We start from the raw sequence: 23,450 nt of genomic DNA, 5'->3' as shown, positions 1-23,450 counted from the left end.
CGTCCTCATATCCCGACCTCCTATCCTGACCTCCTATCCCGTCCTTCTATCCCGTCCTCCAATCCCGACCTCCTATCCCGACCTCATATCCCTTCCTCATATCTCGTCCTCATATCCCGACCTCCTATCCTGACCTCCTATCTCGACCTCCTATCCCGTCCTCCTATCTCGACCTCCTATCCCGACCTCCTATCTCGACCTCCTATCCCGACCCGTAATATGTGTACCAGGTATTGAAATATCTCCAGCCGTACGGAAGTTATGTGGTAACATACATTTCCCATTGATTTGAATGGGACTGTAAACAAAAACCCTGACCCTCACAAATGGGGGTAGTTAAGGGTTAAATAAACTATCCTATATTTTAAGTGGACATATAAGTAACATGTGACCAAGTATTATCGAAATATCTCCAGCCGTTTGGAGGCGTTGCACGGTTTTTCCTTCCTAATCCTTGTTGGGGAGGAAAATAAACAAAGGAGGAAGCTTTTGACTTCATATCCCGTCCTCATATATTGTTGTCATATCCCAACCCGATATCTCGTCCTCATATCCCGACCTCCTATCCTGACCTCCTATCCCGTCCTTCTATCCCGTCCTCCTATCCCGATCTCATATCCCTTCCTCATATCCCGTCCTCCTATCTCGACCTCCTATCCTGACCTCCTATCCCGACCTACTATCCCGTCCTACTATCCCGACCTCCTATCCCGACCTCCTATCCCGACCTCCTATCCCGACCCGTAATATGTGTACCAGGTATTGAAATATCTCCAGCCGTACGGAAGTTATGTGGAAACATACATTTCCCATTGATTTGAATGGGACTGTAAACAAAAACCCTGACCCTCACAAATGGGGGTAGTTAAGGGTTAAATTAACTATCCTATGTTTTAAGTGGACAAATAAGTAACATGTGACCAAGTATTATCGAAATATCTCCAGCGGTTTGGGAGTTATGCAGTTACATATATTTCCCATAGACTTGTATGGGACGCTAAACAAAAACCCCGACCCTGGCAAATGGGGAGTGAGTAAGGGTTAAATTACCTATCCTTTGTTTGTTGTTGACATATAAGTAACATGTGTGCCAAGTTTCATGTTAATATCTTTAGCCGTTTGGACGTGATGCTGGAACATACACACATACACACACACATTGAGTTTTATATATATAGACTAACTGAGTACCCAACGTTGCCCGGTTTTTCCTTCCTAATCCTTGTTGGGGAGGAAGATAAACAAAGGAGGAAGCTTTTGACTTTATATCCCGTCCTCATATATTGCTGTCATATCCCAACCCCATATCCCGACCTCCTATCCCGTCCTCCTCCTATCCTCTCCTCTTATCCTGTCCTCTTATCCTGTCCTCTTATCCCGTCCTCCTATCTCGACCTCCTATCCCGTCCTCCTATCTCGGCCTCCTATCCCGTCCTCCTATCCCAGCCTCCTATCCCGTACTCCTATCTCGACCTCTTATCTTGACTTCCTATCCTGACCTCCTATCCCGACCCGTAATGTGTGTACTAGGTATTGAAATATCTCCAGCAGTACGGAAATAATGTGGGAACATACATTTCCCATTGATTTGCATGGGACTTTAAACAAAAACCCTGACCCTCACAAATGGGGGTAGTTAAGGGTTAAATTAATCTATCCTATATTTTAAGTAACATGTGAGCAAGTATTATCGAAATATCGCCAGCCGTTTGGAAGTTATGCAGTAACATATATTTCCCATAGACTTGTATGGGACTTTAAACAAAAATCCTGACCCTGGCAAATGGGGGTAAGAAAGGGTTAAATCACCTATCCTATGTTTGTTGTTGACATATAAGTAACATGTGTGCCAAGTTTCATGTTAATATCTTTAGCCGTTTGGACTTGATGCTGGAACATACACACACATACACACATTGAGTATTATATATATAGATTGTTTCATATTATAGTTGTTATGGCAGTTGGATCAGTAATTGTGTTGATATGTGGTTTATTTGGTGTATTTGAGTTTATTTGGTCTTTTTTTTTCTTGCTGTGTGTTTCCTTGTTGTGGGTTTTCTTGTTGTGTATTTCCTTATAGCCGGATAATGTTAAATCTTATGTTTTTTTTTTTTTTTGATACGCCAAGTTGTGCTATTCTTATGTTAGTTTTCAGTATGTAAGTGTGCTGATTTGATAGTTTTATGTTTTTGATATTTTAATTTGTCCCGGGTGAGGATTCAGTAAATTAATTTGGTCTAGTTTTGAAAGTTAATGTGTGTGTGATACGATTATTTTTCTTATTATTTTTATTTAAAAATAAATAAATTAAATAAATAAATAAATAAATAAAATAAAAAAGAATTTTTTTTGGTGTGCTTGTTATGTTTCTGTTTTGTTTTCTTGTTGTGTGTACCAAGTATGGATGGTTGTGAGTTATAGCCGGGTAATGCTAAATTTTATGTTTTTATTTTAAGCCAAGTTGTGCTATTTTTATGTTCATTTTCGGTATGCGTGTAAGTGTGTTGATTAGATAGCTTGGGCATATTTTAGTATTTCTAGTAAAGCTGGGCTGGCCGGTTAGGCAGGGTTATGTTTTTGGTTCTAGAGTATTTCTTTATGTTATAGCTGGTTAAGCTTGCTTTGTTTTGTGTTTTTGCATTTGCTAAGTTTTGTATTTTTCTATAAAAAAGAGTTTCAGTGTAAGTGTGTTTCTCCTTGTGCTCTCAAGACTTCCAGGAAGAGAAGCAGGTGTTCCATCAGCATTTCCCAGGAGTGTGGCAGGCTCCTGGGAAGAACCTCCCTGCATGGAGCCCCAGGAGTCCCGGGCCTCCACCTCCCGTTCTTCCAGGCTGGCGGGGGGTGGAGAGCGAACTGCAACAGCCATTATTCCGGCCGGAGGAAGAAGATCTAGCAGTCTGCAGCAATGCAGGCTCTGCTTTCCAGGCGACGGGTGCCAGTCAGAGATCTACCAGTGGAAGGAAGGCGAGGAGAAAAAGCGTAGAGATGTGGGCTGAAAGAGGGCCCAAAGAATCCAGCTCCACCTACTGTTCCGGCTTGGCCGTACGGTTTGCGGAATATGACCAGTGCGGCAAGGAGCTGAGGATGGCCAGAGAGGACCTTCGTGTTGCTCAGAACATAGGGTCCAAAAAGAACAGGCCAGAGCTAAAAAAGAGGATTATGGCCCTGAAGAGTGAGATTGCAAAGCTGGAGGAGAAGAGAGCAGAGATACTGGAGGGGAGTGGTCTCTTTAAGGAGAAACTGGTAAATGAAGACAGGTTTGCTGCCATGAAATCCCCAGGTAAGGTGAAGGTGTAGGTGGATGATGGCGAGAGTAGTGGCGGTGAAGAAAGTGAGGATGGTGGTGATGAAGTAAAGGAGGAGGAGGAGAAGGTGGAGAAAAGTGTACAGTAGGAGAGGAAGATGTTGTACCTGTTTCTACTCCGTTTTAACACCCAGGACAGCTACATTGAGCCGGCACAGGTGGCGCTTAGCTTAGTGAATGTGAAGAGGAGGATGTGGAGACTGAGGCTGGGGGATTGCTGAGGGCTATTGTGATGCAAAAGTCCCCAGCCCACCTCCAGCATTTCACTTTTGGAGATGACCCATGTGAGGATGTGGCAGTGGAGCGCAAGTCAAAGAGGCAGAAGATCCAGGAATCTGTGCAATATGTGTTTTGTCCTTTCCAGCAGTCTAGGCCAGCTGTGAAGCTGGTTCAGGCTGTTGGGCCCCCCAGACTGCCAGACCCCCTATCTGTGGTGGAATGGAGCCAGCATGGGGGGGGGGGGGGGTACAGCATGGCGTCAGAAAAGGCTGCGGGCACAATAGATGTGAAGCCCACCCATCCTGCTGGTAGGGAGGGGCAAGATGGGCTCATGGTGGGCAGCTCTGGCACTACAGGACCGCCCCAGGGTGGCGGGGGGCGTGTCCAAGTGCCAGAGGCGAGTTTTGCTGCCGTGTGCTCGGGGGGCAGTTCCCCGAGTAATGTGGGCATTACCGGCGCTGTGGGGCACTGACCTGTGAGGGGGGGGGGGTGTCCGGGTGCTGACATCATCCGCAGAGCCCGTGCGGTTGGGCAAAGCAGGTGCTGGCACTGTGGGAGGAGCTGGGGTGCACCCGGTGGGGCAGCCCCAGACTCAGGAGGTGACATCGCCCATGGAGGAGGAGTCATCAGCATCGACCCTAGCAGCAACTAAGCCAGCGCAGAAGAGCAAACTAAGACCAGCAACACTACAAGTCCCAGCCAGCCCAGAATTTGTAATTATGGTCAAGAGTGCAGGGTGTGTGAATGCTGAGTGTAGTAGTGTTGTGGATGAGAGGAGTGTATGTGGGAGTGTAAGTGGAGTTAATTTTGGTGGGAGTGGTAGTGGTATGAATGGAAATTCTAGTATGGATGGAAATAAAGAGGATGAGAGTAGTGGTGTGAATGGTGGTATAGGTGGTTCTGGGTCTGGTCTGGCTGCACCCCGGTAGTGACTGCTCCTAGGAGCTATGCCAATGTCACTGCCGGGGGTTCGGGGGGTCCCGTCTCCGTCCAGCTCTGGAGGCCACTTGCAACAGCGCCTCCTGGAGGCTCTACAGGTCGATCCAGGTAGAGGGAAGGGGTGAGGTCGACTTGTCTTTCTGGATAGAGTGGCACGGTTTGGGGGCTTTCCAAGAGCGGAATGGGGAGGTGGTCTGGTCCCTCCCGACAACTGGGCAGGACATGTGGTCCGTATGATTTGGAGGGGCGAGGATGCGTGCCCACCTCGTGCTAAAGTGGTTGAGCTCCTCCTTCAGATAGAATTCACGGCGAGTGACATCTTTGCCCTGATTCACCCCTACGGTTCGTCTGAGTTTGATGTCAGTTCTGTTCGGCCAGAGGGTCTTGAACTCTTCTGGTCAAACTACGAAGTGGCAAAGAACGAGCCCGGCTGGTGGGATTTCGCCGTAAAGGCTATTTCCCATCAGAACTCTGTCAAGAAAGTGACCGTTTTGACCCGTAATGAGTCACTTTCTTGTTATGAAATCATGACCTGGCTCAGATGGTATGGGGATGTGACAGACATGCCCAAGAAAAACTTGGATGAGCACGGGATCTGGTCCGGGGCCTGGACGTTTTCCATGAAACTCAAGCATTCAGGGGGTACGGTTGCCCACATTCCGTCAGCCGCCTTCTTTGGACATGATGGGATGCAAGTCTTCTACCAGGAGCAACCTAAGGTCTGTCACAGGTGTGGCAGCCCTACCCACTTTAGCGCAGCCTGTACTGTGCAGGTCTGCGCTTTGTGTGATGGGGTGGGTCATCTGGCCGCATCCTGTAGGCAGATCAGGTGCCACCTGTGTGGTGTCCTCGGACATCCTTTTAGCCGTTGTCCTAGCGCCTTCACCCATGCAGCGGCCGCTCCGGCTAAGGAGAGCTTTGAAGTTGCCTCGGCTGAGGAGGATACGGGCAGGGATGGGGGCGCAACAGGGCTTGTGAAGAGGAAAAAGGGCTCCGCCAAACTAAGGCGGGAGGAAAATCGTAGAAAGAGCAGGGAGCTGGAGAGTGCCCAGGTGGCGGGGATAGCTCCTCCATGACCGCTGAAGTCATGGAGGAGATTGTGCTGGATGAGGAGATCAGGAGGCTGCGCAGAGAGGAAGGCAATATGGCAGACCCTTCTGATTCCTCCCACTATGAAAGTGTGGATGAGAAGAGTGGGGAGAGGCCTAAAAAGAAAGACAAGGGAAAAAGGAAAGGGAGAAAGAAGAGGTCAGAGCCCTCTGTTCCTTGTACTACGGGCCAGGTCCAAAACGGTAGCCTGACTGCCCCCACCCCCCCCTCTGATCAAACCAGTACTTCGTCCTCAATACCATCTCCCCCCCCCTGGGGAAGGTGAGGGCGGGGTGCCTAGGGAGAAAGAGCCTCTGGGGGCCTGTCCTGTTGAGACACCTTCCTCAGAGGGCAGGGCTAGACCAGGGCCAGAAGGAGACTGGGACAATATGGATCTATCAGAGTCCAAAAAAAGAACCAAGAGTGGTCCTGCCCTCTCGTCTTTTTCGGGGGATGAGGGGGCAAAAAAGAAGGGAAAGAAAAAGAAAAGGGTGTGGCCGTCTAATTTAATCACCCTGTATTGACGTTGGCCCCATTGACGCCCCACTGATGCTGGCATCTATTAATTGTGCCAGCATAAAGTCTGATACGGCTAGATTTGCAGCCTTTGATTTTCTCGGCTGTGTTGAAGCCGACATTTTCTTTTTACAGGAGACCAGGTTGTCAGATCTAGCCTCTCTGGTAAAAGCCAAAAGAGAGTGGAGGAACGGTCCCTCCAACTGGCCTCTTGCGGCTGAGCCGTATAGTGGGTGGTGATCCTTTTTACCGCTCGTGTTGAAAGCCGACGGGTAATTGAATTAGAAATGGGGAGGTGCATGATCTTAGATGTCTTCATGAAGGGACAAGAGCTCCGGCTCATTAACATCTATGCCCCACAAGCCAGGTGGAGTTGTAAAGATCTCTTTATGAAGATTAAGCCCTTTCTTTTTATGAGAAGAAGTGATTTTTGGAGGGGACTTCAATAATGTTACAAGGTCCCAAGATAGGAGAGGTTCCAATAATCTGCTGACATATGACTGTGTGGCCCTCAATAATTTAGTTAGGGAAGCTCGCCTACAGGATGCCCACATTCTGGAGCCCCTCAGGCCACGCGGGCTTCACCTTTCATCGAGTTAGCTGCAGGTCTAAAGGAGGAAGCAGTCTGTTCCACAGTGTCCTTGGTTGAGGTGGAGTTCTCCGATTCCTTGAATGTTTCAGAGACCCCCCCGGATGGGTAAAGGTTATTGGAAGCTGAATTCGTCCCTGCTGGAGGAAGGTAGGTAAGACAGTCCTTTGAGGATTTTCTTCAGAGTCAGGTACCTTTACTGGACCTATGTAGTAGTAAGTCAGAGAGGTGGGAGATATTCAAGAAGCAGGTTGTGGGGTTCATCAGAACCTTCTACTCGCACCTCTTGGGAAGAAAGGATCTGGATCGGGATGTGATGTCGGGTTTCCTGGCTGAAGCCATTCCTGAGCCAGGGGTAGACCCCTTTCTTGGCGTTTTGGCAGAAGAGATCAGGGAAGAGGAAGGGAGACTGGCGATCGAGGGGCTTGCCCCTAAGAAATCGCCAGGTCCAGATGGTTTAACCCCTTAAGGACTGAGCCCTTTTTCATCTTGAAGGGGTACTCCGGTGAAAACCTTTTTTCTTTTAAATCAACTGGTGCAAGAAAGTTAAACATATTTGTAAATTACTTCTACCACGAGGACACAGGTGGATACTGACACAAGCCAATCCAACTAGGTGCTCAGTCCAAAAACACGCTGCATTCGCTCCCCGGCGTCCTGGCCGGTTACCTGCCTCCACACCGCACCGCTATGCACCTTTTGCTTATGCAATAAAAATCTTTTGCAAGCCTAAAAATCCCGGTGAGTGCCGTCTTATACTTTTCACATCCTCTTTGTGTTTATAACCAATGTAAAAATCTGTTTAACTTTCCGGAGCCAGATGATTTAAAAGAAAAAGGTTTTCACCGGAGTACCCTTTTAAGGACTGAGCCCTTTTTTGCAATTCTGACCACTGTCACTTTAAGCATTAATAACTCTGGGACGCTTTTACTGATTGTTTTGATTCCGAGATTGTTTTTTCGTGACATATTCTACTTTAACACAGTGGTAAATTTTCGTCGTTACTTGCATCGTTTCTTGGTGAAAAAGCCCCAAATTTCATGAAAATTTTTAAAATTTTGCATTTTTCTAACTTAGAAACTCTCTGCTTGTAGAGAAAATGAATATTCCAAATAAATTATATATTGATTCACAAATACAATATGTCTACTTTATGTTGGCATCATAAAGTTGACATGTTTTTACTTTTGGAAGACATCAGAGGGCTTCAAAGTTTAGCAGCAATTTTCCAATTTTTCACTAAATTTTCAAAATCTGAATTTTTCAGGGACCAGTTCAGTTTCGAAGTGGATTTGAGGGGTCTTCATATTAAAAATACCCCACAAATGACCCCATTATAAAAACTGAAACCCTCCAAGTATTCAAAATGACATTCAGTAAGTGTGTTAACCCTTTAGGTGTTTCACAGGAATAGCAGCAAAGTAAAGGAGAAAATTCAAAATCTTCATTGATTACACTCGCATGTTCTCGTAGACCCAGTTTTTCAAATTTTACAAGGGGTAAAAGGAGAAAAAGCCCCCCAAAATTTGTAACCCAATTTCTCTCGAGTAAGGAAATACCTCATATGTGTATGTCAAGTGTTCGGCGGGCGCAGTAGAGGGCTCAGAAGGGAAGGAGCAACAATGGGATTTTGGAGAGTGAATTTTGCTGAAATGTTTTTTTGAGGGGCATGTAACATTTAGGAAGCCCCTATGGTGCAAGAACAGCAGAAAACCCCACATGGCATACCATTTTGGAAACCACTACCCTCAAGGCACGTAACAAGGGGTCCAGTGAGCCTTAACACCCCACAGGTGTTTGACGACTTTTCGTTAAAGGGGTATTCCAGGCCAAAACTTTTTTTATATATATCTCAACTGGCTCCGGAAAGTTAAACAGATTTGTAAATTACTTCTATTAAAAAATCTTAATCCTTCCAATAGTTATTAGCTTCTGAAGTTGAGTTGTTGTTTTCTGTCTAACTGCTCTCTGATGACTGACGTCCAGGGAGCTGTGCAGTTCCTATGGGGATATTCTCCCATCATGCACAGCTCCCGGGACGTGACATCCTCATTGAGCAGTTAGACAGAAAACTTGAGAAGCTTATAACTAATGGAAGGATTAAGATTTTTTAATAGAAGTAATTTACAAATCTGTTTAACTTTCCAGGGCCAGTTGATATATATATATATAAAAAGGTTTTGCCTGGAATACCCCTTTAACCCCTTCACGACGAGCGACGTACATGTACGGCACCGCGAAGTGTCACTTGGCGCGCGGCGACGTACATGTACGTCGCGGGGTTCCGGGAGCGCCGCGTCACCGGTAGCGGTGATCGGGCCGGGATGACTGCTGTTATCTAACAGCAGGCATCCCGGCAAATCGCTGAGGGGGGTCCTGAGACCCCCCCATGACCGCAATGCGCGCAAATCGCAGGTCAATTCAGACCTGCGATCTGCGCGATTCCGGGTCATACGGGTCACTGGTGACCCGGAAAATAAGAGGGATCGTAGGTGTCCGAGACACCCTCGATCCCCCTAAAGGGATAGGAGTTTGGTGGCAGGGGTGCCACCCCTGCTATCCCTGCTATTGGTCGGCCGAGCGACCGACCGATAGCAGACCGGGGAGGGGGGGTTAAAGTTCGGTTCCCCCCTTTGTCCACCTATCGGTGTCCGGGCAAAACGGGGGAACCGTCAAGGGAAGGTCGGAGCGGAAGGTCCCTACCTGGATCCCGGAGCGCGATCCTCCATGCGGGGATCCCCCACGTGCGGCGGCGGCGGCGGCTTCCGGGTCCTGCTAGGTGAGTTGTTGCCTAGCAACATCCGGAGGGCCACAGTTTACAGTGGTCTCTAAACCGTGGCCCTCCAGATGTTGCAAAACTACAACTCCCAGCATGTCCAGACAGCTGTTTGCTGTGTGGGCATGCTGGGACTTGTAGTTTTGCAATATTTAGAGGGGTTCAGGTTGTAGATCACTAAGTGGTCTCAAACTGTAGCCCTCCAGATGTTGCAAAACTACAACTCTCAGCATGCCCAGACAGCAAACTGGAGGGCCACAGTTTTGAGACCACTGGACAGTGATTTACAACTTGAACCCCTCTAAATCTTGCAAAACTACAACTGCCAGCATTCAGGAACAGCATAAGGCTATCTTGGCATGCTGGGAGTTGTACTTGCGTGCCTCCAGCCATTGTATAACTACATCTCCCAGCATGCCCTTCCGCAATCAGTACATGCTGGGAGTTGCAGTTTTGCAACAGCTGGAGGCACACTGGTTGGAAAATACTGAGTTAGGTCATAGAACCTAACTCAAGGTTTTCCAGCCAGTGTGCCTCCAGCTGTTGCAAAACTACAACTCCCAGCATGCATGGTCTGTCAGTGCATGCTGGGAGTTGTAGTTTTGACCCCCCTCCCGTGTGAATGTACAGGCTACATTCACACTGGCGGCAGATTACAGTGAGTTCCCCGCTACAAATTTGAGTTGCAGCAAATTTTCCGTCGCAGCTCAAACTCCTAGCGGGAGACTCAGTGTAATCCGCCGTCAGTGTGAATGTAACCTAAAAACACTACACTAACATAAAATAAAGAGTAAAACACTACATATACACACGTACACTGCCCCCCCACCACCCCCCTCCCCAATAAAAATGAAAAACGTATTGTATGGCAGTGTTTCTAAGATGGAGCCTCCAGCTGTTGCAAAACAAAAACTCCCAGCATTTCTGGACAGCAATTGACTGTCCAATAATGCTGGGAGTTTAGCAACAGCTGGAGGCACCCTGTTTGGGAATCACTGGCATAGAATACCCCTATGTCCACCCCTATGCAAATCCCTAATTCAGGCCTCAAATACACATGGCACTCTCACTTTGGAGCCCTGTCGTATTTCAAGGCAACAGAATAGGGTCACATATGGGGTATCGCCGTACTCGGGAGAAATTGCCTAACAAATTTTGGGGGGCTTTTTCTCCTTTTACCCCTTATGAAAAGGAACAGTTGGGGTCTACACCAGCATGTTAGTGTGAAAAAATAAAAAATTTTACACTAACATGCTGGTGTTGCCCTATACTTTTCATTTTCACAAGAGGTAAAAGGGAAAAACGCCCCCCAAAATTTGTAACGCAATTTCTCCCGAGTACGGAGATACCCCATATGTGGGCGCAAAGTGCTCTGGGGGCGCACAACAAGGCCCAGAAGGGAGAGTGCGCCATGTACATTTGAGGTGATTTGCACAGAGGTGGCTGATTGTTACAGCGGTTCTGACAAACGCAAAAAAAAAAAACCACACCCACATGTGACCCCATTTTGAAAACTACACCCCTCAAGGAATGTAATAAGGGGTACAGTGAGAATTTACACCCCACAAGTGTCTGACGGATCTTTGGAACAGTGGTCCGTGATAATGAAACATTTTGCACAGCCCACTGTTCCAAAGATCTGTCAGACACCAGTGGGGGGTAAATGCTCACTGTACCCCTCATTACATTCTGTGAGGGGTCTAGTTTCCAAAATGGTATGCCATGTGGGGGTTATTTTGCTGTTCTGGCACCATAGGGGTTTCCTAAATGCGACATGCCCCCCGAGCAAAATTTGCTCTCAAAAAGCCAAATATGACGCCTTCCCTTCTGAGCATTGTAGTTCGCCCGCAGTGCACTTCAGGTCCACTTATGGGGTACCCCCATACTCAGAAGAGATGGGGTTACAAATTTTGGGGGGTCTTTTCTGCTATTAACCCTTGCAAAAATGTGAAATTTGGGGGGAAACCCACATTTTAGTGAAAATTTTATTTTTATTTTTACATATGCAAAAGTCGTGAAACACCTGTGGGGTATTAAGGCTCACTTTATGCCTTGTTACGTTCCTCAAGGGGTCTAGTTTCCAAAATGGTATGCCATGTGTTTTTTTTTTGCTCTTCTGGCACCATAGGGGCTTCCTAAATGCGACATGCCCCCAAAAACCATTTCAGAAAAACGTACTCTCTAAAATCCCCTTGTCGCTCCTTCGCTTCTGAGCCCTCTACTGCGCCCGCCGAACACTTTACATAGACATATGAGGTATGTGCTTACTCGAGAGAAATTGGGCTACAAATATAAGTATACATTTTCTCCTTTTACCCCTTGTAAAAATTCAAAAATTGGGTCTACAAGAATATGTGAGTGTAAAAAATGAAGATTTTGAATTTTCTCCTTCACTTTGCTGCTTTTCCTGTGAAACACCTAAAGGGTGAAAACATTTACTGAATGTCATTTTGAATACTTTGGGGGGTGCAGTTTTTATAATGGGGTCATTTATGGGGTATTTCTAATATGAAGACCCTTCAAATCCACTTCAAACCTGAACTGGTCCCTGAAAAATTGCGAGTTTGAAAATTTTGTGAAAAATTGGAAAATTGCTGCTGAACTTTGAAGCCCTCTGATGTCTTCCAAAAGTAAAAACTCGTCAATTTTATGATGCAATCATAAAGTAGACATTGTATATGTGAATCCAAAAAAAAATTATTTGGAATATCCATTTTCCTTACAAGCAGAGAGCTTCAAAGTTAGAAAAATGCAAAATTTTTAATTTTTTCATCAAATTTTGGGATTTTTTACCAAGAAAGGATGCAAGTTACCACAAAAAATTTACCACTATGTTAAAGTAGAATATGTCACGAAAAAACTATCTCAGAATCAGAATGATAACTAAAAGCATTCCAGAGTTATTAATGTTTAAAGTGACAGTGGTCAGATTTGCAAAAAAGGGCTTCGTCCTAGAGGTGAAAATGGGCTCCGTCCTTAAGGGGTTAAAGTTGGATGTGTAAATGAATTTTAATTTTTTTTCACTAAAATGCTTTCCCCCAAATTTTACATTTTTACAAGGGGTTATAGGAGAAAATGACCCCCAAAATTTGTAAACCCATTTCTTCTGAGTATGGAAATACCCCATATATGGATGTAAAGTGTTCTGTGGGCGAACTACAATGCTCAGAAGAGAAGGAGCGCCATTGAGCTTTTGGTGAGAGAATTTGTTTGGAATCGAAGTCAGGGGCCATGTGCATTTACAAAGCCCCCCGTGGTGTCCGAACAGTGGACCCCCCCCCCCCCCACATGTGACCCCATTTTGGAAAATTCACCCCTCACAGAATTTAATAAGGGGTGCAGTGAGTATTTATAACCCATTGGGGTTTGACAGATCTTTGGAACAGTGGGCTGTGCAAATGAAAAATGAAATTTTTCATTTTCACAGACCACTGTTCCAAAACTCTGTCAGACACCTGTGAGGTGTAAATGCTCACTTAACCTCTTATTACATTACGTGAGGGGTGTAGTTTTGAAAATGGGGTCACATCTGGGTATTTATTGTTTTGCGTTTATGTCAGAACCGCTGTAAAATCAGCCCTGTGCAAATCACCAATTTAGACCTCAAATGTACATGGCACGCTCTCACTTCTGAGCCATGTTGTGCGCTCGCAGAGCACTTAACGCCCACATATGGGGTAGTTCTGTACTCAGGAGAAATTGTGTTACAAATGTTGGGGGTCTTTTTTTCCTTTTACCACTTGTGAAAATTAAAAGTATGGGGCAACACCAGCATGTTAGTGTAAAAAAAATGTTTTTTTACACTAACATGCTGGTGTAGACCCCAACTTTTCCTTTTCATAAGGGGTAAAAGGAGAAAAAGACCCCAAAAATTTGTAACGCAATTTCTCCCGAGTACGGAGATACCCCATATGTGGCCCTAAACTCTTTCCTTGAAATACGACAGGGCTCCGAAGTGAGAGAGCGCCATGCGCATTTGAGGACTAAATAGGGTATTTGAATCCACCACAAAAATACCCTACGGCAGAGTTTCCCAAACAGGGTGTCTCCAGCTGTTGCAAAACTCCCAGCATGCCTTGACAGTCAGTGGCTGTCGGCAATAATGTAAGTTGTTGTTTTTCAACAGCTGGAGGCTCCGTTTTGGAAACACTGCTGTACAATACGTTTTATTTTTATTTTTTTTATTGGAGTGGGGGGACGGGGGACTAGGGGTATGTGTATATGTATTGTTTTACCCTTTATTATGTGTTAGTGTAGTGTTTTTAGGATACATTCACACGGGCGCAGGTTTACAATGAGTTTCTCGCTGGGAGTTTGAGCTGCGGCGGAAAATTTTCCGCATCTCAAACTTGCAGCAGAACTCGCTGTAAACCCGCCCTGTGAATGTACACTTTACATTCACATGGGGGGGGGGGGACCTCACGCTGTTGCAAAACTACAACTCCCAGCATGCACTGACACACCATACATGCTGGGAGTTGTAGTTATGCAACAGATGGAGGCCCATTGGTTGCAAAACACAGGATGATTATCCCACCAAAAACTGGGATGGTAAGCTCAAGGTTGCCACTCATAGGGAGAACCAGTGGAAGGGTTGGTCTTTGACCCTCAGGGAAAGGATACACCTGATCAAATCATACCTGCTCCCCTTGTTTATCTATCTGGGCAGCGTATTTATCTTGCCAGAGGCTTACTATACTAAGATCTACAGCCTGTTTTTCCAACTGTTATGGGGGAACAGGATGAACCTAGTTAAGAGGCAGGTTACGTACCGCACAAGGAGACTAGGGGGTTTATCTATGGTAAACCCGGTGGTCTTCTTTACGAACACCTTCTTGAAAGCCAACATCGCAAACCTCTGGACAGAGAGGGCTCCTCCGTGGGTACTCTACTGCAGGGAATGGTTTCGGCCTTTCTTCCAGGAATGGGAGAGAGGAGGGTGAGTGAAGGACCTCCGTACGCCCCATGGATATTGTCCGGCTTATGCTACCCCAACTCTGAAGGTGATACATCGGTGGGGTCTGGGAGTGTGGGAGATCAGGACCCAGTCAAGGCAGTTCCTTGACAAACGGGTTTTGTTGACCCACTTGCAGAAGCCTCTGGTGCTCAGGGACTGCCCAGGTCGGGATCTGAGGGAGGGGTTGTACCTTTTAAACATGCAAAGGATCCCCCAGAAGTTTTGGGACTTGGCCTGGTGCTGCTTTCAGGGGAAGCTATGTGTAAGGGACAACCTGAAGTACAGGAACTCTGATGACTGGGGATGTCCCCGAGAAGACTGCGGGGACACGCTGGAAAGCAGGGACCACTTCCTGCTTCATTGTCCTTTTAATATAGGGGTTTACAACCGGGTGGTGCTTCCATCGGCTGGAGTCAACTTGCCGGCCTTACCTATCCGGAGTGGGCTTATGGGGCATTTAGGAACTTGGTTGGCCGAGACCGGGGCACTTTATTCTTATATAGCCTAGTGGGTAGGTACTACATGTGGAACGCACTGTGTTTAGTGTTGACCCAACAGAAAATCCTCTCCGAGGTGGAGGTCTGTAGGAATATCACCGGTGACCTCGGGAAGATCAGGTCTTTGGAATATGGCAGTCTTGGTACCAAAAGGGGTTCTCTCCTGTGGAGAGGTTTTTCTTTTGATGTGCTCTAGGTACTAGACCTTTTGGGTAGAATACCTTTATTTTGGTTAGGGGAAGTGTTATAGGGATAGAGAGAATTAGGGAGAATTATAGGGGGAGTTAGGGAAAGAGTTTAAAATTATTTTGAAGTACCAAGTGCTTTTTCCCGGTGGTGGGCTAATGCATGTGAATGCTAGCTTTTTGTTTTGTTTTAAGCTGGTACGTTATGAAGATGACCAAACGTGGGCCTAAAGTGGGCTGTGGTTCAGTGTGTAGAAGTTTGTGTATAAGTTGGTTGGGAGGAGTGCTAGGTGGGGAGGGTGTAATCGTGGGTGGTGGTGTTTTTCTTCTTTGGGGGGCCTGACATGGGTCAGTTAAGGACAGTTAAGGACTTTGTGAACTTACGAACGGTATGGACTCTGACCCATGTACAGGAACCCTGTGGGTGAGGGTACAGTTTTAGTGTAGGGATTTTCCTAGCGATTTCTGTAGTGCATATATTTTATTCAAATATTATATTTTATTTATATATTATAATTAGTGATTTTGTAAATATATTGTGTTTTATATCTATATTGTTTCATATTATAGTAGTTATGGCAGTTGGACCAGTAGTTGAGTTGATATGTGGTTTATTTGGTTTATGTGGTTTATTTGGTTTATTTCAGTTTATTTGGTCTAGGGTTTTTTTTGTTGTTTTTTTTTTTTTATATTCGGATAATGCTAAATCTTATGTTTATTATGATATGCCAAGTTGTGCCATTTTTATGATAGTTTTCAGTATGTATGTGTGAGTGTGCTGATTTGATGGTTTTGTTATGTTTTTGGTATTTTCATTAGTCTCGGATGAGGATTCAGTTAATTCATTTGGTCTAGTTTTGTAAGTGAAGTGCGTGATATGATTTATTTTTAAATAAAAAAAAAAAATTAATGTGCTTGTTATGTTTCTGTTTTTTTTTTTCTTGTAGTGTATTCCCAAGTATGGATGGTTTTGTGTTATAGCCGGGTAATGCTAAATTTTATGTTTTATTTTAAGCCAAGTTGTGCTATTTTTATGTTAATTTTTGGTATGCGTGTAAGTATTTTTATTGGGGCATATTTTAGCATTTTTACTAAGCTAGGCTAGCCGGTTTGGCAGAGTTTTTTTTTTGGTTCTAGAGTATTTCTTTATGTTATAGCTGGTTAAGCTTACTTTGTTTTGTGTTTTTGTATTTGATAAGTTTTGTATTTTTCTAATAAAAAAGAGTTTCAGTGTGTGAGATGAGCTATGATTGGCTAAGGCTGCCCCCCCCCCCCCCCCCCTCAGCACTCCAGACATGACTATGGAGTCCAAAGTTTGTGCAATAGATAGGGGGAAATGTGCTCTGGACAAGTATGGAGACACCTAGTGACAGCTTTTTTTAAACACAAATGAAACATGGAAAACTTACTTTTTCTTAAACAAAGTACATAAAGATTTTTTTATTTACCATGCAATAAAGTGCAACAAAAAAAATTGTTTTAATGAGAGTGCTCATTTAAACTGCCTGCACTGAAGTTTGTTTCAGCCCCGGGCTACAGCAGGTCCCCGCCAACCGGGGATCACAGGCAGCACCATGGGATTGTGCCGTGGGGTGCTGCAGGGGAGACAGAGGGAGCTCTCTCCCTCAGTTAAACCAATTACAGCCCACGGTCAGTTCCGACCGCGGCTGTAAGGGTTAAAACTGCTGGGACTGGCAGTGTCCCAGCTGTGTGTTACAGCTGAGACCTTGCCATGATCTTGTGGGTACACTAGGCAGTACCCATGAGAACCAAGGATGTGTATACTCATCCTGGTGCGAGTATGTGTATTTCCCCTCCCAGGACATGTATTCACGTCCTTGGTCGTTATCGTCTTAAAAGGGAAACAGACAGTAATCCGTCCAGCGGATTACTAGTTATCCCTTCCGATAGCTGCATTGCTACAGTGCTTCTGTGCACAATGGAGGCAGGTAGCCAGCTTGCTGTGCTTCCCTGCCTCCTCTATACACCATGCTGTGCCCGTCTCTGACATGAATATACGCTAGCAGGCTCTCACATCACTAGGAAGTTACAGTGAAGAAAACTGCGTACTGGGGGAGACAGGGAAGCTCGACAAGCTGGCTCCCCGCTTCCTTTGCGCACAGTAGTGATGGAGAAAATGAAGCCACCGGGAGGCATACCTTTTAACCTGCTAGATCAAATTACACAAGTGACCTCTCATTTTGATGCTGTTCACCTGCAAAATAACCCAGAGTTATCCCTTTAACACCATGATTTAGTCACTATGGTACTTCCTAAAAGTGAACACATACTTGGTATTGCCACATTTAAAATGGGACAACCCTGCCAGGAGCCAAGATCTTGTAAGTACACTGGGGAGTACCAACAAGATAATTGTGACGGATATATCTATCAACATGTGGGAACTTGCAACTACCTGTGATGTATATTGTAAAGATTATGGGGGACATTTACTAATCTAGTCTATTCTGGATATGCTTATAGTCCAGCGTATGTGGTAGTCTCCTGTCTATTGTGCTCCTAATTTATCAAAGGTCTCACAGCCCTTGATAAATTCTGTGCTCAGACTTCAGGGTCTACAGCTTAAACTGCATTTAGACCTGCTCCAACATGGTCTGACATTTTAGCGTATTTTGGGCAGATGCGACTTGTCGCACAAAAGTTGCACTTGATAAATTCAGCACCAATGCATTTTCCAATGCATTTCCGTCTAAAATAGACTTGCATGCATTATGTTCTAAAAATCCTCTAGAGCAAAAGTCGCAGAAAAGTCGCACATATTTAGACTGCGATTTTCTGTGCGACAAATTTAGACATGAAAAACCAGTCTAAATCGTTTGATAAATCTCCCCCTATATGTTTATTATACATGTTCCATATTATAAAAAAATAAAATAAATATAAAATAAGTTACCTTGTAGCAAATGCAGGTTGAACTTCATGAGGATTGCGCCGATCTGACCAAAAAAATAGTAGTCTGTCAAATTTCGGTTCAATATCCGCAAATTGAGATTTGCCTTCTGGAAATATTCTAAGTACACCTCCATTTGCCTGAAAAAAAATATGTCATTAAATAAGCAAACAATTTCAAATGCATTATAATCTATGCAAAGCAGGTTGTTTTGTATCTTAAGCTTCATTCACATCGGGATTGTAAGCTCACTTCCAATTTATATGTTTATATAGAAAGAGCATGTTTTTCTTCTGTCCCATGTACAACATGAGACAAGAACACAAACTTCAATTAGTTTTTAAAATGCTGTAACCACTTCTTGACTGGGCCTGTTAAACACCCCCAATGGTGAAAAAAAATATTTAAATACCCAAATGAGAAGAAGCTATTTAGCTTTCAATCTTTTCTTAGTTTATGAATAAAACAATCAAAAGGAAATATTTTATTAAAACCACATTTTTAATGGCACACATTACTGCTAAAAAATTTTTTTTTGAAAAGGTGTCACATTTTTGTTACAGTTTTTTCTATATAGGGAATCTATATAGGGGCAGGACCAGAATCTACTGTTTACGCTCCTCTTTTTTACATAGTCCCATCATTTCTAAGGATGAAAAAAGACAAGAGTCCATCAAGTTTAATCTAAAAGCCCTACTGTGTTGATCCAGAGGAAGGCTAAAAGCCTCCCATGAGACAGACAGAGGAAAAGTTCCTTCCTGACTCCAAAAAAATGTGGATAGAATCAACTTTCTATCTACCTAGATCTAGTATCCATAACCTGTAAAACATCCAGGCCCCAATCACAACATCATGTGGCAGAGATTTCCATAGTCTTAATGCTCTAACAGTATAGAATTCCCATCTGTGATTACCTTTTTTCCTCTACATGTAGAGGAGGCCCACTTGTCATGGTTGCCGGACTATGTAGAAAAAGATCACTAGAAAGATCTCTGTACTGTCCCTCGATATATTTGTACATTGTGGTCAAATCGCCCCTAAGACGTCTTTTGTCCAAACTAAATAACCACAAGCTTGATAACCTGTCTTGGTACTTTTATCCTCCCATATCATTAATTATCTTTGTCGTCCTCCTCTGCACCCTCTCCTGTTCTGCCATGTCCCTCTTATATTCAGGTACCCAGAATTAGGCAATACATCATATGTGGTCTGACAAATGATTTATACAGAGGCAAAACTATGTCACTGTCACGAGCCTCAATCCCTCTCTTTATACATCCCGACTTTATTAGCCTTGGCAGCTGCTGCCTGGCACTCTTCACTAAAGTAGAGTTTCGGCAGAAGTTTATTATTCAGCACATAATTGTACTTTTTTTTTTCTTACATGCTCATGTGCATAACCTTACAATTTACCCACATTAAACTTCATTTTCCATGTCTTTGCCCAAAGCTCTAGTTTCTCCAGATCCCTATGTAATATTATGTTATCCTCTTCTGTGGTGATCACCTTACCGAGTTTAGTAACATCCGCAAATATTGAAATTCTACTCTGTAATCCCTCTAAAATGTCATTAATAAACATATTGAAAAGAAGTGAACCCCTGCGGTACCGCACATGTAACAGTTACTCAACCAAAGTAAGTACTGGGTCCAGCCACTGATTCTTATCACCTAGCCAGTTGCTAACCCATTTATATATATATTCTCCCCTAGCCCCAGCATCCTCATTTTATGTACTAACCTTCTTTATGGCACAGTATCAAATGCCTTAGAAAAGTCCAAATATATAATATCCACAGCTTCACCCCAAGCCAATCTATATCTAAACTCCTCATAGAAGCTGATCAGATTAGTCTGACAGGACTGATCCTACATAAACCCATGTGGGTGCTGCGTTATTAGGTTATTTTCAGTTAGATACTCCAGAATAGCATCTATCAGAAAACCCTCAAAAATCTTACAACAGATGCAAAACTTACGGGTCTATAGTTTCCAGGATCAATTTGAGACCCCTTTTTGAAAAAAGGTACCACATTGTCTAAGGTACAGTCCTGTGGAAGAACCCCTGTCATTATGGAAACTTTAAATATAAGGAATACAGGTTTTTCTAGCAGGGTACTTAATTTCTGGGATGGATTCCATCTAGGCCTGATGATTCGTGTGCTTTAATGTTGTTGTTTTTTTGTTTTTTTTTAAGGCACACTTCTTGTTGCGTAAACCAGGTGAGATTATCTGGAGAATTTACATTATCCCTACTAATGTCATCCAGCATTGTATGTTCCTGTGTGAATACACTAGAGAAGAAGGAATTTAGTAGATTGGCCTTTTTCTAATCCTACTCAACCATTACACCCAGCTTATTTCTTAGAATGCCAGCATTCTTAGTTTTAAGATTTTTATTATTTATGTAGGTGAAGAATGTTTTGGGGGTTCTTTTTACTTTCTATGACAATACTTAATTGCTAATTTTTTATTTCTTGTTTACAGAATTTATTCTTCTCTTTAAGTTTTTTTAAGACTTCCCACTACCTTCTTGTTTTAGTAAGTCTAAATGCTTTCCTCTTACCATTTATCGCATCCCTAACTGTTTTAGTTAACCACATTGGTCTTCGCCTATTTGTAATATATTTATTCCCATAGGGTATATGTCGTTCACAAGATTTATTTAGGATGATTTATTTAAAAAATTTCCCATATAGCTTGCATACTTTTATTTCTGAGAACAAAGTCTGAATCTATTTCACTAAGGACCTTTATTAGGTGGTGAAAATTGGCTTTCATAAAGTCTAATGTTTTTGTAGCCCCACTAGTAGATGTCCTCTCATAGGATAAATGAAAACTTATTATGTTGTGGTCACTATTAGTAAGATGACCCCCTACCTCTACTTCTGATACTATGTCTGGCCCATTGGTTAGTATAAGTTCCAGAAGTGACCTTCCTCTTGTTGGATCCTGTACTAGTTGGGAAAGTAATTGTCCTTTATTATTGTCAACAATATATATTTCCTTTGCTGGACCTACAGGTTTAGGCTTCCCAGTCTATACTAGGGTAGTAATCATGTCCTCACACAGAATGGGCCTAAGATAGGATTTTACATAAAAGCATACCCCTCTCCCTTTCTTACCTGTATGGTCATTTCTGAAGAGACTGTAACCCTGTATATTAACCGCCATAGCTCACATCCGGCCATGCCTGAATTATTCTCACTATATCATTACTACAACATTACTAGTTCCAGTTCCTCCATCCTATTATTAAAGGGGAACTCCGGTGGAAAAACAGTTTTTCAAATCAACTGGTGCAAGAAAGTTACAGATTTGTAAATCACTTCTATTTAAAAATCTTAACCCTTCTAGTATTTATCAGCTGCTGCATACTACAGATGTACTACAGAGAACTTTTTGAAGTTCTTTCCAGCCTGACAAGGGTGCTCTCTACTGACACCTCTGTCCATGTCAGGAACTGTCCAGAGCAGGAGAGGTTTTCTATGGGGATATTATTCTACTCTGGACAGTTCCTGGCACGGAGAGAGGTGTCAGCCGAGAGCACTGTTGTCAGACAGAAAAGAAATTCACACATTTCTCTGTTTTATACAGCAGCTAATAAGTACTTAAAGATTACCAAAAATTTTTAAAAGAAGTAACTTAAAAATCTTTTTAACTTTCAGGCACCAGTTGATTTAAAAACATTTGTTTTCTACCAGAGTTCCCCTTTAAAGCTTCTGGCATTAGTATTTCTTTCCTATTTTCTTTCCTCTGATGACCTCCTCATTGAGGTGCAGTCCATCCCTACGATAGAGCCTGTATCCGACAGAGAAGTTGGCCCAGATCTCCATGAGCTTTCGCTGCTACTCTGGTGTGGTATATGTAATATTTCAGAAAATATTATCTTGGAGGCCTAAGTCCTAAGTCCCTGAAATAATTTTTAAGGACACTCCCCCTACCTCTTACTTTGTCACTGATGTCAATGTGCACCATGACAACTGGGTCTTCTCCAACCACTCGAAGTAATCTGTCAACCCGATCTGCAATGTGCCAAACTTGAGTGCCAGGAAGAAAACACACTGTTCGGCGATCCTGGTCTTTGTGAAAGATCACCCTGTCTGTCCCCATAATAATGGAGTCCCCCCCACTATCAGCACCTGTCTGACCTGCCCAGCACTCTTCCTTAATGGAGCAGACACCCCTTTGGCTGCTAGTACTGCTAGATCTGAGCTGTATCCCCCTCTACTGCCAACCGTGCAAACTTGTTGAGGTGAGCCAGGACTATGCTCCCTGACGCTTTTTCCCATACCCAGTTTTCTAACTGTAACCCAGCTAGCTGCCTGACTGTCCTGCACCTCCATGCCACTAACCTTCCCCACCTTTGCCCCAGAGAGTACCTGCTCAGTGAGAAGCAGACTCCTCTCCACATTATCAATGGATCTCAGTGTTGCCAGTTGTTCACTTAGATCCAGGATCTGGGCTTGCAACAACAACCTCACATCTTGCAGAGCAATATGCCCCCTCAAACGGCTGTTCTCAGAATGCATTCATAGCACAAGATGTACACTGGACCGCATTTTCAAACATGGAGGACATTGTTAACTTATGGGGGTAACAGAACCATAAACAGTTACCTTTTAGAGTCAGGTGTAAATTATAAGTGACTTTTTTAAACTCCCAAAATCTAATGCTCACACAACTCACTAATTAGGTTGCTTTTAAAGCATTCTTAGGCTACTTTCACACTGCCGTTGCTCCCCGTCGAAAACAGCTGTCAAAGTCTTTTTTTTTTTCCCTGACTTTAACGTCCGTTCACATAACGCAAAGCAACAGCCAACAACGGGGGCCTCCGGGTGCCGTTATGAATAGCGGGAGAAATAGACGGCACATGCTGTAATTTTTCTCCCTTTATTCTGCCCGGCCCTCCCAGCGGCCGTCACACTGCCGTGCACTAACGGCAGTGTGCAAGGGGCCTTATTCTCAGCCAAAATGCAGAAGCTGCTGTTCACTGCTCCACTGTTTGTTATATTCATTTAAATTTGTGCTTGCTTTATTTTTACACTGTGTACCCCTCAGTTACAGAGGGAATACAGACCCCCCGATACTCACACCTTAGCTGTGCTGGAAATCACATATCCTCCATTATGGGAAGCAGGAAGCCCATTACTTCCTGCAAAGCTGCATATACAGACCTCATTGTACTGTGAAATACCCTCTCTCAGTACAGGTTATGGTAAAATGAAGAGCTTCTTTACAACTGTAAAACTGTCCTTTGTGGATATGTGATTTGTTCACACTGAGGAAATGACAAGGAAAATGATGAGGATCCAACCAGAACTACAAAGAAATTTTGTTGGAATTTCCCTCAAATTACTCCGTCCACACAAGTTGATTAAGTAATTACAGCCCATTCACATGGCAGAATATCCAGGTGGAATCCAGCTTAAAAATTATGCTAGAAAATTCCAGTGTAGCAACCT

At 44.0% G+C, this 23,450-nt stretch overlaps 1 protein-coding gene across 11 annotated transcripts in view; it reads right to left on the bottom strand.

Moving 5' to 3' along the window:
• Positions 1 to 23,450, bottom strand: part of EGLN1 (egl-9 family hypoxia inducible factor 1) — a 501,918-nt gene that overhangs the window by 246,893 nt on the left and 231,575 nt on the right. For 10 of the 11 annotated variants that reach the window (XR_008891419.1, XR_008891417.1, XR_008891418.1 and 7 more), the window contains one exon: positions 17,989 to 18,125. Coding sequence is in view for 8 of the 11 variants with exons in the window: in XM_056566912.1 (XP_056422887.1) it covers positions 17,989 to 18,125 (137 nt within the window). In the remaining 3 variants the exon portion in view is untranslated. Of the gene's footprint in view, positions 1 to 17,984; positions 18,126 to 23,450 lie in introns of those variants that run through there. The other variant, XM_056566915.1, reaches the window with a different exon arrangement.

Source organism: Hyla sarda, chromosome 3 (genome assembly GCF_029499605.1).
Source record: "Hyla sarda isolate aHylSar1 chromosome 3, aHylSar1.hap1, whole genome shotgun sequence".
Taxonomy (NCBI): Eukaryota; Metazoa; Chordata; class Amphibia; order Anura; family Hylidae; genus Hyla; species Hyla sarda.
This window is presented reverse-complemented; position numbering and strand designations above follow the sequence as displayed.